Here is a 17,599-nt window from a genome sequence, read left to right as displayed (position 1 = left end):
ACCAAACAGATTCTCTTGCTCTTTCACGACACTTACGGATGCCTTGATGGCCAGCATGAATCTTTTCTAGAATATCTAAACGTAGCGATGATGGAATTATCAAGCGGAGTCTTTCATTAACATTCCTTTCTGCATTGTAATTGTTGCTCTTTCAAAGTAATAAGGTAACAAGGTACTAGTAATTCGATTTCGGTCAGGCCAACCTTCCGAACAAAATTCCACAAGTTTCGTACAAACCGGATCTTCTTGTTGGTGTCGGCGAATTTCTTCTAGCCTTCTCTCACTAGCTGGTATGTTTTGAACAATCTGTGCAACATAAATGTTCAAATCTTGGGATAAATTGTTATCAGATTTTGTAGGTTGTTTCATAATAGGAGCTCGAGACAATGCATCCGCTACAACCAACTCTTTTCCTGGTATGTGACGAATAGTAAACGAATATTTCATCAGCCTCATCTTGAATCTCTGTATTCTTGGAGGAAGTTGGTCTAATATCTTCGAGCCAAGCAGAGGAACCAAGGGTTTATGATCAGTTTCTATCACAAAATCCATTCCTAAAATATAATCATTAAATTTCTCACAAGCCCAAGTTGTTGCCAATGCTTCCTTTTCAATCTGAGCATATCGTTCTTCGGTAGTTGTCATTGATCTTGACGCATAAGCGACTGGTTTCTTTTCTCCTTTCTTATTTAATTGCCAAAGAACTGCTCCTATACCATACGACGATGCGTCGGCTGCCAAAACAGTTCGCTTCGTTGGGTCATAATAGGCTAAAACTGGTACAGAACTTAATTCAGTTTTCATCTCTTCAAAAGCTTTTTGTTGAGCACCTCCCACTGAAATTCATTCTTTGTACTCAATAGATCTCTAATAGGTTTTGTTTTTTCAGACAAATTTGGAATGAATTTTCCCAATTGATTAACCATTCCCAAAAATCTTTGCACATCACTCACATTTTGTGGCACTTCCATACCTTGTACTGCTTCAATCTTTTCTGGGTCTACTTGAATTCCATCTTCACTCACTATATTACCTGCAAACTTTACCATCTTCTTAGCAAACTCACACTTCTCAGGATTTGTGTTACTCCAGCATTGTCAAATTTTTTCAGCACAGCTTTCAGTCTACTGTCGTGTTCATTTTTTGTCTTTCCATGAACAAGTACGTCGTCAATTGTGCTTACTTGACCATCTTGTTTCTCCAGCATCTGTTTCATTCTTTTCTGAAAATGCTCAGGTGCAGATTTAATACCGAAAGGCATTCTGTTGAAACAGAATCTTCCGAACGGAGTAATAAATGTAGTTAACAAACGAGAGTTTTGTTCTAGTTTTTCTTGCCAGAAACCAGAGTTACAATCTAGCTTCGAAAAATATTCTGATCCTCTTATTTCTGCCAAAAGACTTTCGATCTTCGGAAGTGGATAAATTTCTCGCAAGACCCACTCATTTAACTTTGTGAAATCAACACAGATCCTTATTTTACCATCTGCTTTTGGAACAACAACCATACCAGCGCACCAATCGGCAGGAATATTAACCTTTGAAATAACGCCAAGTTCTTCCATGCGCGTCAATTCATCATGAACTTTCTTTGTCATCGTTAAAGGTATTCTTCTAGGTGTGGTTAACGCAAATGGGATAGAACCAGGTTTTAATTTGATGTTGTATTCTCCGTCTAATTCACCCAGACCTTTAAACAAGTTTGGATAAGTAGCCTTTATTTCTTCTTCCATATCACTTGCATCATTTGACTGAATCGCTTCGACTGTCGCTATTAGATCAAGGGCATTGATAGCTTGACGTCCCAACAATGGCTCTTTCAAATTTTTCACAATATAAATATCTTGCTCTGTTGTTTTTGAAGTAGCAGTTCTCAATGTTGCTCGAATTTTTCCCTTTACTGACAGCTTTGCTTGATTTGGCCCGAACAATTCTTTATTAGTTGATTGCATCCGAGTTATGCCTGTTTGCACAAACACCGGTTCTGGAATCACCGTCACATCAGCGCCCGTATCAATTTTAAATTTCACTGTAGACTTTCCTAATAATAAATCGATTGCCCATTTTCGCTCATTTTCTATATCGCTAATTGTCCCAAGAAAAAAATCTCCTGGGGAATCCGTGCTTTTGTCATCAACTGATTGAATTTTTGCGCTTGAGTTACTTCTGCATACGGCTGCAAAATGCCCTTCTTTATTACACTTTAAACAAGTTTTATTGTTCGCTGGACAATCCTCTCTTTTGTGAATTGTTGATCTTCCACATCGAGAACGTTGACGGTTTTTCTTTCTCGAATGTTGATCGGGACTCCTATTCTGATTCCATTTTAACTTCGATTTTTGTGTCGTATCATTACCTTTTCGTTGATTTGTTCTTACGCGACCAATCAGCCCATTTTCGCTGTCTCCTTTTAGAATATCGTGATGGTGCTTGACAAGCTCCGATGATTTCACCTCCCTAATAGCTTTCTCCAATGTTAATTTATCATCTTGCATTAGCCTTTGTGAAAGGTTTGCATTTTGTATACCGACGACAATTCTGTCTCGTATCAACTCGTCTTTTAGTGTTCCAAATTGGCAAGTTTCCGCCAGTTTGTACAAATCTTCTACAAAGTCGATGACTGATTCTTTTTCACCCTGTATTCGTTTATTGAACCGAGCACGCTCGAAACTTGTGTTCGATCGACCAACAAAGTGCGATGCAAATTGTTCTACAACATTTCCGTACACCATATCTCTTTCGCTTATTTGAAAGCTTTTTAAAAGATTATTGGTATTGCCTTCCATAGCATATACCAAAGTATTGATTTGTACTTTATCATCTTTTTCGTCTAAGCCAGCTGCGATGCGATAACATTCGAATCGTTCGATTGCCAAGCCGCTCCTAAAACTGTAAATGTCTTAACAAACTGAATACGTTTCTAAAGCTTCAATTTTTTGAAGAATAAATGACTAAAATTAAGATTGAAATTTGCTTCCAATTTTTTAAATTTTAGTCATCTCTTAAAGAGTGGAGCTCGTACTTTAAATTTTTAAAGGTACTAACCCCACACATGTTATCTGAGCGTAGCATCTACCCGCAGCAACTACAGCGAATGCCTAAACTATCTGAACTCCCTACCTGCGCATGACACCAGCATTCCGCCCTGAAAAGGAATGCCCATTGAAGGAGGTAACCCATCATGCCCTTAACTTAACCTAACATAGTGGTTGTCGCACGTACGGGTGACCTCCGACTGGGCTCGGTTGAACTACTCATGCATTATAGGGTATCTAGGAGTGCCTTAATAGTCACCGTAGAAAGCCGTTCATGAAATTGGCTAACTACAACGACTGCATGCTTTTACCGTACTAGGGGAGAGATATTTTCCTTTACACAAATATTACACTTATTAAAGAACAAATTTTACCAAAACAAAAGTAAAAACGAATTAAATTATATTAAACTAAATCGCAAACGAATTGTTTGAATCAAAAAGAAAATTTCTACAGCCTCTTGAACGAGACTATTTTTTAATATGCACGTGAGAACTTCAACAGGAAAATGCATTTATTAGTTTCTTTGCATTAAAAAAAGTCTCACAGTAGAATATACTGCGCACCAGGATTTTTTTGAGTATCACCAGAATTTTTTTAGAGACTTGGCCTGTTAGCAGGCTTTACTACGTAAGGACAAAGTACACTCACGGTTTTCGGCGAATCTCTGCTCAGGCATCCTTTTACGACCGACAACGAACGACGAACGACGAACTCTTACCAATTGTAAGTGATCAGATGTTCAGCAGGTAAAACCACGTGGATGCCCAAAATTTATTTGAAAAAATTTAGAACGTTGATGGTTCATTCATGGTATCCAATTTTCCGGCTACCTGACGAACATCCCCGGTTTTATGTCGATGACGGCAAGCACAGAAGCAAGATTGGCCATTTCGTACAACTGCGCATGTCGCATACGGCATAAAATCAAAAATCTTGACAGTCAGTCGGAAAATTAGGATTTTTAGTTTTCAATTTTCGAAAAAAGAAATACCAAGTTTTTATACCGAAAAATTTTCATTTCAATTAATTTTAAAATTTATGAGTGGTGAAGTTTCGAGACCTGTCTTTGCGATTACAAGGCAGGAATCGTAATCACAGTAGGACAAAAACTAAGGAAACACGTCTCAAAAAGCCATAGTCCAGTAAAATAGTGGTTCCCCCTGTGAACACTGTGCTCAGCTGATGGAGTCGTTCCTCTCGATTGTATTCCATTTTTGCTTTCGTAGTTTGTCATTTATAGCTAAACCATGAACAAAGCGCTTTCCAACTTTAATACCCACCAGAGAATATAGTGTCCATTCTCAAACATTGTTTATTGGGTTTCTAGAAGAATAGCGTAGTCAAAGTTAATAATTTCATTTAATAAATGCAGTTAAACTTTTTGCAAAAATTATGATAAAAATATTAAGGAAGAAAAGACAATTTACTTACTACGAACAATTTATTCAGTTTTAAGGCAGCTCAAAAGAAGTAGAATTTAAGCAAAAATTACAGAATCCAATGCTGCATTACACAAACGTTTTGTTATTATGTGTAGCTCAGCCTCAAGGGAATGGTTGACAAAAGCCAAATACATATCCATCGTGAAAATTAGTCAACTTCTTTATTTATACTTGTCCACCATCGTCTTGAATATAAGCCATCATCATTTGTTGAATGTATATCGATCACGTTTAGTGATTATTTGTCGATGAATACAAATAAGTTGAATTTCAACCAAAATTACAGAATCTACTGCTGCATAGCAAAATCTTCTTGTTATTACAAAAACCATTTCGTCTCAAACGGGAAAAATTATCAACTTCGTTATGATAAACGTGTCCACAATCGCGTCGTGAATATATAAGTTTAAGTCTAAAATCAAGCAGAGAACAAACATCAGTTATAAAAAAGGAAATTTTATGGAAAAACTCAAGTTTCGTATTTTTTAAGGATAAGAAAACAATGCCGTTCATACACACTTTGATCAACGAGAGATAAATTCCTCATTTACAAGAAGTTCCAAAGACAAATTTACCTGAGTGTGGCTTCGAAAAACTGTAAAAGATATGCGTATCACAGTCAACGAACTGTTGCAACTTCTATCAAACACTCATCTTGCACGTACTGTTGTAATAATTCAAATAACAAGTTCTCAAATGGGTAAATCTTCAAGTATGGCAAAGCTGCCCAACGTGTTGCATTTTGATTGGCCAGTTTTTAGGTGTGTCATCATTTGTAATTAATACCCAGAATAAAAGTCATTAGCATTTCATATTTTATTGCATTTATTAGCCAAAATTTTGAAATTTATAATTAGTTCTAGATGACGATTTCAATGAGTACGTCCTGTGTGGTTCGTACAAGGGAATTTAAGGTGTAACAGATAATTGTTAACCACGTCATCTTTCTATAAGGTTTCTCAAAACAACTGCGCATGTTTGAAATCCAACGACGTTTAGAATTTTTAGGATTCAGCAATAATTGATCTCCAAGAGACCGCAAGTCCTTTTAAAAACAATATTGCGTGAGGGTCTTGTCAATGATGTTTACGCCTCCTTGGGAGTTCTATATTGCTGATTCATGCAAATGTTAAGTGTCCGCTTATTTGAAAGATGATCAATTATGTTGAGTGGCCCTCTACTTGCTGTAATTGCAAATGAATTTACGATCAGAGGCGTAACTAGAACGTTCATTGATAAGAAATTTATTAAAAAACCACCGTGAAAGTAGCAAGCTTCTATATCTACCAACTGGACAAGTCTAATTTTTATGTATAAATTTAGCAAACAAAAAAATAATCTTGATTGCTTGCTTATTTTTTCATCTTTCGTATTGAAATTTTTTTTCGTTATGCTCGAGAATAACGAAACTTAGTAATTTGGTGAAAAACTTGATGTTGCTTTATTAATATGAAAGTCTTAAAATAGTTACGCAGCATGCGTACAGCTGGGTTTACACAAAGGTCAAAAAGATCACATTGTTTTAAAGAATTTGAGCTTTGCACAAATGACATGCTCAGGCACAGAACTCATGATTTAATTTTAAAGTATTACAGTTATTTGTTTTGTATAAGGACATTGTTGCAGACGTTATGCATGTCACATTACGGTGGTACTTACTATTTCAATAAACAAGGCTAAAGGAAATGGGAAATAATCAGTGAGGTCAATGCTACATAATTCTTCAAACCTAATGTTAATGCTTAGACATTGATTACATAAAGATAATTATTCCAATTATGTGGGTTAAAGTGCATGCATGGAGCAAGAGGAGGTGCTTGGAGTAAGGAGTTTGAGCTCTCCACCTTTTTTCAAAGATAAAATTTTTGCTAACAATCATATATTTAGCTTAACTTGACGCAAAGTGAGACGCAGTATGTATCCTAGCTATAAGTCGTAGCCACCCTCCCCTTCAGGTTTGAATTTTCGGGCCTTTCTTAAAGTGTAGGTGATCATTACACATAATCAAGAATTATGTGTAATGATTCCTTTAACATTTTTAAAATCAATAAGAAAAATATCTAGACCTTACCAATGTAGTTCTGAAATACTTCACTTTTTCAATGAAGTTAGTCGTTTTCTCAAATAATCCCGTTAAATACACTTTAATCAACCATTTTATGTACTATATTTGATATTGGAACTATGTATACGTATAAGAATTAGGAAAAGATGTGAAAGAAAGAAAAAAACAAGTGGCTATAAGAAAAGTGTATCTTTCAACCAAGTTTAAAAAAGCACGCAGCAAGCTTTTAGTCTTCCAGTACAACTGCCAAAAGAAGTCAGTCCAATAGAGTATTCTACCCCCCCCCCTCCCAATAATTGTTCTACTTTTGCTCCTGTTTCTAGAAGTGTAACGGAATGTAAATGATCTTGAAAAATCAACATGAAGATAAAAACTTCGTAAAACTTTATAATCTTGAGTTTTTTCAACAAATTAAAACAGAAATAAAAATTTCGAAAGAAACTGAATTCCCAAGTTCAAATAAACTTTTTTCTGAACAATAAGATGTTTTAACAAGATTTTTTTAAAAAAAAGTGTCCTGATTATTAAGCAAGCGTTGCCAATAATGCTTCTATAGAAGTAATGTTAATCGTGAGAGTATTTCATTAAGGGTTGAATTCACAAAATTCAACTTGCATTTGGCCAATTGGGATAGTGTTTTCACGGAGGTTTTTCCATGTGGCAAGTTTTGATCTTGAACGTCATGTAAGAAACTTCCTCTTTTTGAATTTTACCACATTCTATCATATGATAAATCCCATTCATCAAAGCATATTTAGTCATAGCAGTGTTCATTTCATCTTCAAAAATGTTTTTCGACTTAATATGATGAAACTCTTTCTCACAAGCACGCCCTAAGAATTGATACCCGTTTAGTATAGACTGAGAATTAATAGTAAACTCGTGTCTTTCTCAACCAGCTGATTTCAACCAATCAATAAGCGATTTATGATACACGGTTAAACAATCATCCTAAACTGGCAAAATCTGAGATATCGTTTCAATATTTTTAATAATATCTTCAAAATTGATGTCATCAGAAAAACCTAAACACTCAAAAACCAACATTCGGGGCAAAAGTCCTTGACAGGCTACTAACAAGTCAAGGAATTTCTTAAAATTCCTATCTACCAAATAATTATTGGGCGTTTTTTTGAAACTTTTCTGTAATGATGTTTTTACTTGATGAAATTCATTCTTGTAGAAACCACTCAAGCTACGAAGGACTAATCGTTCAATACTTTCTCTAGTAAGTTCAACATTAACTCTCTTTAGCTCTATATGTGCGTGATAAGCCTAAAGATACACGGTTAAACAATCAAGAAATTTCTTAAAATCTCTATTTACCAAATAATTATCGGGCGTTTTTTTGAAACTTTTCTGTAATGATAATTTTACTCGATGAAATTCATTCTTGTAGAAACCACTCAAGCTACGAAGGACTAATAGTTCAATACTTTCTCTAGTAAGTAATTGCGGTTCAATACTTTCACTAGCAATTGCGGTGAAGATAAAATACAGCAGAAATTTACATATCTTATGAAAAAATCATGTCTTAATGCATCATAACTTACCATATCAAGAAAATGTACACAGAGTTTTATTTACTAGCAATATCAAACTATCTGTAACTTATGTTGCAATAGTGTAATATGGATTTCAAAATAGCAAATACCATGGTGAATCGTAAAAATAATGACTGTCGGAGGCTCACTTTATACGTGTTCACACGATCCGTTTTTTGGGATCCGACAAAATCGGATCAGAAAAATCGATCGTGTAAACGGGCCTTCAGATACAATTGTAAATCAGAGCATAAACGTAGTTTACATTGTATATACGAAACGTCATACGTAGCGTTTCGCATTTTTATATAGTTATATGGATTTTTATACCGCATGTTAATAGAAAACATAACATAAACATCTTTCATAGCGATCTTGTTATTTTAATACAAAGTGATGAGGGAGGCCTGGTTCCGACACGCCAGTCTTAGTTAATGGCACCCATCCCATAAAAACATCTTTAAAAATACCCTCGTGCGAAGACAAATGAGTACGTCCGACGGTGCTCTGGACAAGTAAGGATTACAGGGCAAATAAGTGTGCTCCACCTGATCAGTCATTCCACATATGAAGCTTGTGTCATCGTAGCCATTTTGTTCAAATTTGGGCTTGTATTGCTATAAGTGGCAACAAAATGATAAATGGTCGTATGATGTAGCGAGTGATCATTTAAGAAATAAAATGCAAGCCGAGAAGACCTTTGGGAGAACTCGAGAGCAGATCACTGCAAGCCCGAGACCGAAGGTCGAGGGTTACACCTGCGCAAGAGTTCTCACAAACGTCTCCGAGGTTTGCATAAGCCAGTGCAAACACGAAAAACATCTTTTATTTCTTTTATAAAATTACAATAATGCGAAAAAGACAAACATTTTAATTTTTTCTCTAAATTTTATTCATGATCGATTTGCAAATTCTCTTTGACTGATTGATAGTTTAGATTGATTTGATTGGTTGAGCTCAGATATGTTTTGCACTGGCGAATGCAAACTCAGCTCTAGACCAATCAGCGCAAGCGTTTCATTGTGTTTATTTTATCAAGAAAAATGACGCGCAAAAACTCCACAATATTTCTGACTTACCTTCATTTTACCATCCAACCAGTCTTCGACTCTTGTATGCGATTTGAATTGCGGTAATTTATGATGGAAATAAACACTTCTCTTAGGGTGGCCGGGAAGACGGAATTCTTCTGAAACAAAAAATTTCATAGGTTGAATTGAGCTCGTTATGAAGCCTTAAATCTATCATGTTCGAAGATGAAAACAAGTGTTTCGACCAGCAAAGCAAAAAATTTTTCGCACTCAAGTTTATAATACTCCTTTCGAAAAACAGCCAATGGGAAAATAAAATGATAGTCACGTGACTTCACCTATATTTGAATCGTGTGAAGGAGATCTTGGTCCTTTCTTCAGCGCAGGTTTCAACGGTCGAGTGGGAGACGTGGGTCATTGGGGAGTAGACAAGTTCTCTTTCGTCTTGGCAGTTTTATTATAATTCTCATCAACAATTTCATTATTATCATCGCTCTCTTCCATGTTGGACTCCTGCAATGTTTGATCTGATTGACTATCCGACTAAGAAATAAAAAAAATTCATAAGTACTGAAGATTAACGTTCTTCTTTGCACGCTGCCTCCACTTCCCTAATTCATAAGTACTGAAGATTAACGTTCTTCTTTGCACGCTGCCTCCCCTAATTCATAAGTACTGAAGATTGACGTTCTTCTTTGCACGCTGCCTCCCCTTCCTTAATTCATAAGTATTGAAGATTAACGTTCTTCTTTGCACGCTGCCTCCCCTTCCCTAATTCAAAAGTACTGAAGATTGACGTTCTTCTTTGCACGCTGCCTCCCCTTCCTTAATTCATAAGTGTTGAAGATTAACGTTCTTCTTTGCACGCTGCCTCCCCTTCCCTAATTCATAAGTACTGAAGATTGACGTTCTTCTTTGCACGCTGCCTCCCCTTCCTTAATTCATATGTATTGAAGATTAACGTTCTTCTTTGCACGCTCATTTTCCACGTACTGTTGTAATAATTCAAATAACAAGTTCTCAAATGGATAAATCTTCAAGTATGGCAAAGCTGCCCAACGTGTGGCATTTTGATTGGCCAGTTTTTAGGTGTGTCATAATTTGTAATTGATACCCAGAATAAAATTCATTAGCATTTCATATTTTATTGCATTTATTAGCCAAAATTTTGAAATTTATAATTAGTTCTAAATGATGATATTATGTGGGTTAAAGTGCATGCATGGAGCAAAAGGAGGTGCTTGGAGTAAGGAGCTTGAGCTTTCCACCTTTTTTCAACGATAAAATTTTTGCTAACATTCATATATTTTAGCTTAACTTGATGCAAAGTGAGACGCAGTATGTAACGACTGATACTTCCAATATCAAATATAGTACATAAAATGGTTGATAAAAGTGTATTTAACGGGATTATTTGAGAAAACGACTAACTTCATTGAAAAAGTGAAGTATTTCAGAAGTACATTAGTAAGGTCAAACTCCAATAACTGTTTTAACCAGAACACTAACCCAAAAATTCAAAGGAACCGTTATTTACAGCTAGAAAGAGACACTATGCATTTCGGGAGACTACTCGTCAGGTGTCAAAGTCTGCTAAATGAGAACCTCCAAATCATGCTATATTTATAATGTTACAAAAGGTCAATGTCATCCCTATTTTTAGAAATGACACTTAAAACAGAGACAGATTAAAAACGTAATCCTTTTGTCGGCAAAGGCTAGGATTAGTCAATTTAATTAATACCGACTCCATGACGCGTAGCTGCAATAACGAGCGACATCCTTTAATAATTTTAAAGCTTGCATCAGAATAAGCATTCGCACAGCGAGTGTTGGTTAAAAGATGTTTTCCAATCGCTGAATCACACAGAATCGGATTTTCACTTTTACACCCACGTTTTGGTAGTTGTCGTAAAGGAACAGTTTTATTCCTGACAGAAGAATACCATTCACCATGGTATTTGCTATTTTGAAATCCATCTTTAAGTTTTTCACCACGACAAAGTCTCTGTTTCAATAGTGTAATAATAACAACAGCATGACGTTGGCATATATATTAGCAGCATGAATTATGTATGTGTAATAACTAGATAATAGACATACAGAAAAAAACACTTTTCGAAATTAACTTGTCAAGTTATTAATTATACTAAAATTATTATAGAACTAATGGATGATATTTACTATCAAGATAAATTAAAAAAAACAAGATTTTATGCAACACGAAATTTCATCTCACAACGTATGGGAGTTACAATAGCCTGTCCTTAGTTTATCTCACCCGTGAAAAGATCCAAAAAAAACTTTCAATGATTCAACGAAATTTTGTCATTCCTATGTAATTTATGCACACTCACAATTATACCACTCTTTTGTCAAACTATTTAAATAGCACGCCCCTTTTTTCAGAAGAAGTAAGTCGCCTTCCTATTGTGAAGAACTCAAGATATGACCTATATATGTTACTGTTCATTCTACAATCTACAAATTTTGACTTTTGTTCTCAGGACTGGAAGCAAAGTTGTAGTTGTTCGTCTTTCAGACTTTTTTGTTCGGCCAAAAATTCAATCCTCACAACTTATAAAAAACACAACTGGAATCTTACACACTGTAAAAGCTTCCTTCAACCATAGGCGTACTGGTGGGGGAGGAAGTAAATATTTTCCCCTCACAGTGTAGAATCTTCATATTTTCCTTCCACTAACTTTAGAATATGCACAAACATTTCGATCTTCAAACTTTCTTAGGGGGACAGTGTTAGGGTTAGAGTTAGGGCTAGGGTTATGTTAGGCATTAGAGAAAAGCCTAGCAACAACTTAATTATGCCAAAATAATTCATTAATATGCTATTACTTGAGTAATTGTAAGCATGAATAAGATATATACATACTGTATTTACATAATTTGAATTACGCTCTCGCTATCTATTTGTCACGTACACAGCTATGAGACTATATTTTATTATTTCTTATAGTCATCAGACAGCGGCATTTGGCGGTATATAACCGTATTTCTAATTGTCTCCGATTTATGGTCGTATATCGATCACTGTGGTTAAGTGGTAAGGAAGGACTGTGTAATGAAAAAATTCTCCGTTACTGCAGCACACCATGACGTAAAATAAACACAGCTGTATAAAGTGGAATAAATTGCTTAAGAATGGCAGTATATATAATCGTCGTCATTGAGAAAGAACAGTTCAAATTCAAAGTGGTATCGTTATATTTAAAAAAAATGGTTGCGTTCATTTTTGTCATTTTTCTTGTAATTGCTGCTTGTAATGCAACAAATAAGGCATGCCAACGTTCTGGAAGTATTTTCATGAAGATAAAAGAGAACGGTATGTGCACAGTATGAAAAACGTCAAACACTTAAAGTTTAACGCAGATGTAATGAACACGTTTTTATTTCAGATTTAGCCTATCAACTTGTTGAGTTTTCATTTTTTCGGTTTACTCAAATCAAACTGCAAAATAACTCTATTTTTCATAAATAGAATAACAAAAAGTATTTAGCTACTATTTTGGGCTTTTTTTTTCCGTTACACAGGTAAGTTCACGCGCGTTTGCAAATGAACAACAACCATACGTCTTGAAATCAAATTTGCCAGCCATGCCTAGCTAACTTAAAATATGAATTCGTTTTAAAGAGTGTATAAAAAAAAGTGAACAATTTGGTAAACGTCACTAAAGTTATTAGCGCTCAAGATTTGCAAACCATTTTTGGTGGGAAAAGTTAATAAGAATTCCGTTGCTTTATGCAACGGTAAGATTGTCGCAAAAAATAGAAATTCTTAGGATGAGAATTGTGTTACCAAGAAGACTTTTCGAAATAGCTATAGCAGGAAAATGACGCAGCTAAAAAGCAATTGGAGCTCATAAGGTTTAAATATGGCACATGTTGTCCTGACTAACAAAGTTTTAGAGAATTTTGTTTATGCGTAACGCGAATGTTTAGCTTTTAAATTGTGGATTATTTTGAATTATTGGTTTGTAAATGCATTTAGTAATAATAATTTGTACATGGCTTAGCCAAATTTTGCGGAAGCTCGTACTTTCTTAAAAACATGAGCCATATTTTAACTTTAAGTGTTCCAATTGCTTTTAGCTTTGTCATTTTTCTGTGCAAGCTGTTTGGAAAGTGCTTTTTAATAAGACAATTCTCACAAAATGATCAATTGAAATTCCAACTATCTATTCCATGAAAGGTTTGTGAAGATCTTGTGCGCAGATAATATAAGCGACGTTTTCTTATCTGTTTTTTTTTTCATGCACCTTGTGTATTACATTTATGGGTCTATAAATGACATGATGCAGTCAATTAAATTCTATATATCTATCTATCTATGTCTCTGTTTATCTATCTATCTAGCGCCGCATTTGAGTAACTTCGGTGCTGCGCTTTTAGAACTCTACAGTTATTAAACGTTAAAGTTTACGACTACAATTTTATGCGTATGAGATATCATTTTCATCAAGTTATAAAATGCTATACAATATTTCTACTCGTTGTTTTCTTGCATCAAAAAAAATTGAAATACTACGATTGCCGGTACACTTTTAACTTTGACACTAATAAATTTTTAGAATACTTAGCTAATATCTCGTGAGTGTCAAGTTAACAACATGCCTATAGCTGTACAGTTCTTGTATGGTTGACGGTTGGTAAGTACAGAACTATGACTTATTCCAAGCAAAAACTAATTTAAATTCAACTCATGTGTGTTTGGATATGTATAACAAAAACAAATCATGAATATCCAAAATTCTCTGGTGTATTTAATGTTGACAGCAAAGAACGTTGGCTACAAGAGCACATTGAAGGGTACATACATAGAAATAAAAACTTCAAAAAAGATCGGCATCAATTTCTTTCAAACCTTTTCTTGCAAAATAGAGTTTTTTAGACCTGCATGTCACCCGTGATAGTTATGAAATAAAAGACGTCTGCTGTGTTTGCACAAATTTATGCAAACCAAAGAGACCTTTCGAAGAACTCAAGAGTTGATCAGAGCCTAAGGTCAAGGGTTGCACCTGCAGTGACTGTTGTCCAATCCCCACACACGTTTTATTGTGTTTATTTTATAATTTATTATAATGGCGATGCTCTACAACAAAAATATGTCATTTCAAGTGCTGTTGTCCACAATCCCATTGAATGCTCCATGAATTGTCTACACCAGCAGCAATGTGTCGGCTTCAACTACCTTGATGACAGCAAAAAACATGAGAAGAACTGCCAAACAAGCAATGCAACAATAAAAAGCGGTTTGAAAAAAGAAACCTCCGTGGGATACTGGATTTTTTATCAAACCTTGGTAATAATTGTATAAACTTGAAAATATTACTTAGCACTCTTGTATCTCGAAATATATATTCTAAGTCTACTTGAACTGTCTCGATATGCACGTATGAAGATCGAAAGACAAAAAACTAAAACAACTTCAATCACAGATTATACAAGTTTTCTTCTTAAGATTGCCTGATTTGTTTTCGTAAAAGCATTAAGTCGTGAACATTTCATAAAAATTAAAGACTAAGTGTGTACTCCATTGTTTTTTCACCGACATAGTAACATAATTTTTTATTACAAATTGTAGAATTATTCAATTTTTGACTCGGCTATTCTAAAGAGTATTAATAATTGGATATTACAAATCAAAAAATGGCTTCCTTCCTACCTGAAAGTCGAAAAGGCGTTTCGCTGTTACCAAGCAACAAAAAATGGTTGGAAGTCGAGCTTATTTCACGGTTGCTGTGACTACAAGGGACCAACATTAGTCATAGTAAAAGTGAAAAGCTTTGTGTTTGGTGGATTTGCATCAGAATCATGGGGAGGTAAGCTACGACGACTGATATAAATGTACTTCTATACTTGATTATGAAACACATTTCGAACCAATAAATGAGTTTACGACTATTTTGCTCTTTGGTCGAGCTGATAGTGTGATTTCATAGCTCCATTTCAGCTTTTCTCGTAACATTTTTCAAATTATTTTTCATAAATTTTAATGCGTAAATTTCTAATTCATTTTGTTATTTAAAGGAAATCAGCCTTCGGACTCTGCATTTATTGCTATTGTGTAAATAAAATTTGTAAACTTGCACCCTTAAAGTCAAAGTCTTCCTCTTTCAACTGAAGAAAAGGGATTTAATTATAAATGTATAAGCGGAAAAAATATAAACAGTTCCCAGAAAAAATGTTAGGAGTTTAGACCAATGATCATTTACGTTTTGATAAGTAAATAGATAGCATAAGTATAAAGGTCAAACAGAAAATCCGGCAGTTTCTCAAAAATAAATTTGGAGAAAAATATTGCTGATCACTAAATGATGAGCAGCATAAGTTTCATAGCAGATTTCCAAGGGTCGTCATTTCCATTCTTCGACGTTCACGATATTCGCTAGGGTTATAATTTGTGCCAACACAAAACAGGAAAAATTGTTCCGAAATAAGGGAAAGAAAAAAACAGATAACACGTGATGATCATGTAAACATTTTAAAAAAGTTCAAAAGTCCCAATCACACCCATGTGCCATAGGGAAGCAATAATGGATTATTCTTGTTGATTAACGCAACATTACAGTAAAGTCCAAATTCTAAACTCAGGTTTGCCTTTAATAGTCCTAGTAAAAATCGATCAATAATAAAATTTCGAGACCAGATTTATAAAAACCATCATAGGACACAACCCAGAAAAGTTGCACTATGACTTAATCGCTCATTGCAAAACTATAATATTTAAAAGATTCATTGCACAAAATGATTCAAAAGTCTATTAAGATGTCGTACAAATTTACATAAATTTTGATGCAGCTTCAAAGCTATAACTTCAAGTCATTTGTTAGCACTGGAAAGAAAGTTATTTGAATGTAAACTATATTGCAAAATATAGAAAAGATTTCTTCTTAAAATGACACATATAAAAATAAGATGCCATTGCATTTGGTAAAGTATAGCTACGTAATGTTCGAATATTTGACACGAAAAAATGTTAAGTTTTTTATGAAGGGCCTTGTGAAGTTGCACTAAAGGCGTATCTTAATTGAGTTTGACATTTTAACTAGGTAATATTAACTGGATAAAAATTGCAGCTATAAATATAGCCATTAAAGTTGTTTTTTCTATATTGCACGATAAACTGTTAGAAAAATTGATAGAAAAAAATACGGCTAGTATCAAACGTTTAGCTCTGTGCATGTTCGAGTTGAATGCATTTAAGACAAAAGATAGCTAACAAAGAATTTTATCCGACTCTCTTTCGCTTTTATTGCATTTTTTCACGAGGAATTTTTAAATATATGTGTTGTTGTTTTTAGGGAATACTGGTTACAAAAGAGCAGATCAGTCGTTCATTTTCTCCTTAAAAAACAGAGATAATTTGCCACCATTTAAATCCGAACTTGAAAGGAATAGACAATATGCAATGTACGCGATGGAGAACACTGGAGCCACATTTGGAGCTGGTTGGGATTTGCATATATCTGATAATGCCAACTCTAATAGTGGGTGGTCGCACACACGCTTTGGAGGTTCGTACAAGCTTCCAAATGGTTATTACACCAACACCGAGAAAACATATAATTTGCTGGCCGGTTCTTTTTACTTTACACCAGATGAAGTGGAGGTGTTTTTTTTTTCTTCATAAATATTTAAAACACAGTAAATAGTATTACGACTGCGAGTATGTTTCAATTTTACCATATACTGAAGCAAACTTGCCGTAACTTGTAGTTTATGACGTAATAAAGAAATAATTTATAATGAGATGATAGCAAAGACTTGTTATAGCTAATATAATAGTAATAATGAATTTATTTCATTTGATCAGCTTTTTAGTGTTTTCATTTAATGCAGCTGAAAATAGTATGTCGTGAATGTTCAAACTATCTTTTGTCAAATGCTGAAAATACGTTTTTAGGGAATGGTTCAATCAAACCGTTTGATGGTTGTTTGTAGCTTTATTATTTTTTAAGATTTAAATCTATTTCAATCCAAAGATTACTCTGTTGAACCGAACATTCGTTGGGAATAAGGTTAGTGAAATAACGGGTAAAAACAATTGATAATGTTATTTGTGTCTCTATAAAGCAATGCATGTTTTGCTTCTTGATAAAATTATAGTAACATATAAATTAAGGACGTCACCACCATGATTGTTATTTGTATACGTAATCGTATAGTTTCGATTGCAATTATGGATAAACATGCAGGAGTTAGTCTTTTAAATACTGTTGTGAAATTGCGCGAGTCCAAAGGACGAGTTTTGCCGAGAAACTATACAACTACTTAATAATAATATACTTAGAGATATTTCCATCACTGTACCGTTTAACTCTATCTCACTTCGTTACTCTCTATCGCTTCAAAAAAGCCTCAATACGCGCTTTAACTGTTAAAAACATTTATGTACTTTGAGTTATTTCTTCACTGTACCAACTAACTCTGTCTCGTTTTGTTACTCTCTATCACTTCAGGAA

At 34.5% G+C, this 17,599-nt stretch overlaps 1 protein-coding gene across 1 annotated transcript; it reads right to left on the bottom strand.

Annotated features, from left to right (window-relative positions):
- Positions 1-1,042: 1,042 nt before the first annotated feature.
- LOC124443125 (uncharacterized protein K02A2.6-like) lies at positions 1,043-2,785 on the bottom strand. Its single transcript, XM_046993654.1, has one exon. The coding sequence runs from the start codon at positions 2,783-2,785 to the stop codon at positions 1,043-1,045; it is 1,743 nt and encodes a 580-aa protein (XP_046849610.1).
- Positions 2,786-17,599: the final 14,814 nt, after the last annotated feature.

This window comes from Xenia sp. Carnegie-2017, unplaced genomic scaffold, assembly GCF_021976095.1.
Source record: "Xenia sp. Carnegie-2017 unplaced genomic scaffold, XeniaSp_v1 HiC_scaffold_20, whole genome shotgun sequence".
NCBI lineage: Eukaryota > Metazoa > Cnidaria > Anthozoa > Malacalcyonacea > Xeniidae > Xenia > Xenia sp. Carnegie-2017.
This window is presented reverse-complemented; position numbering and strand designations above follow the sequence as displayed.

Excerpts from the sequence above, each read along its gene's own strand:
- LOC124443125 (XM_046993654.1), bottom strand. The coding sequence starts at position 2,785 with ATGGAAGGCAATACCAATAATCTTTTAAAAAGCTTTCAAATAAGCGAA.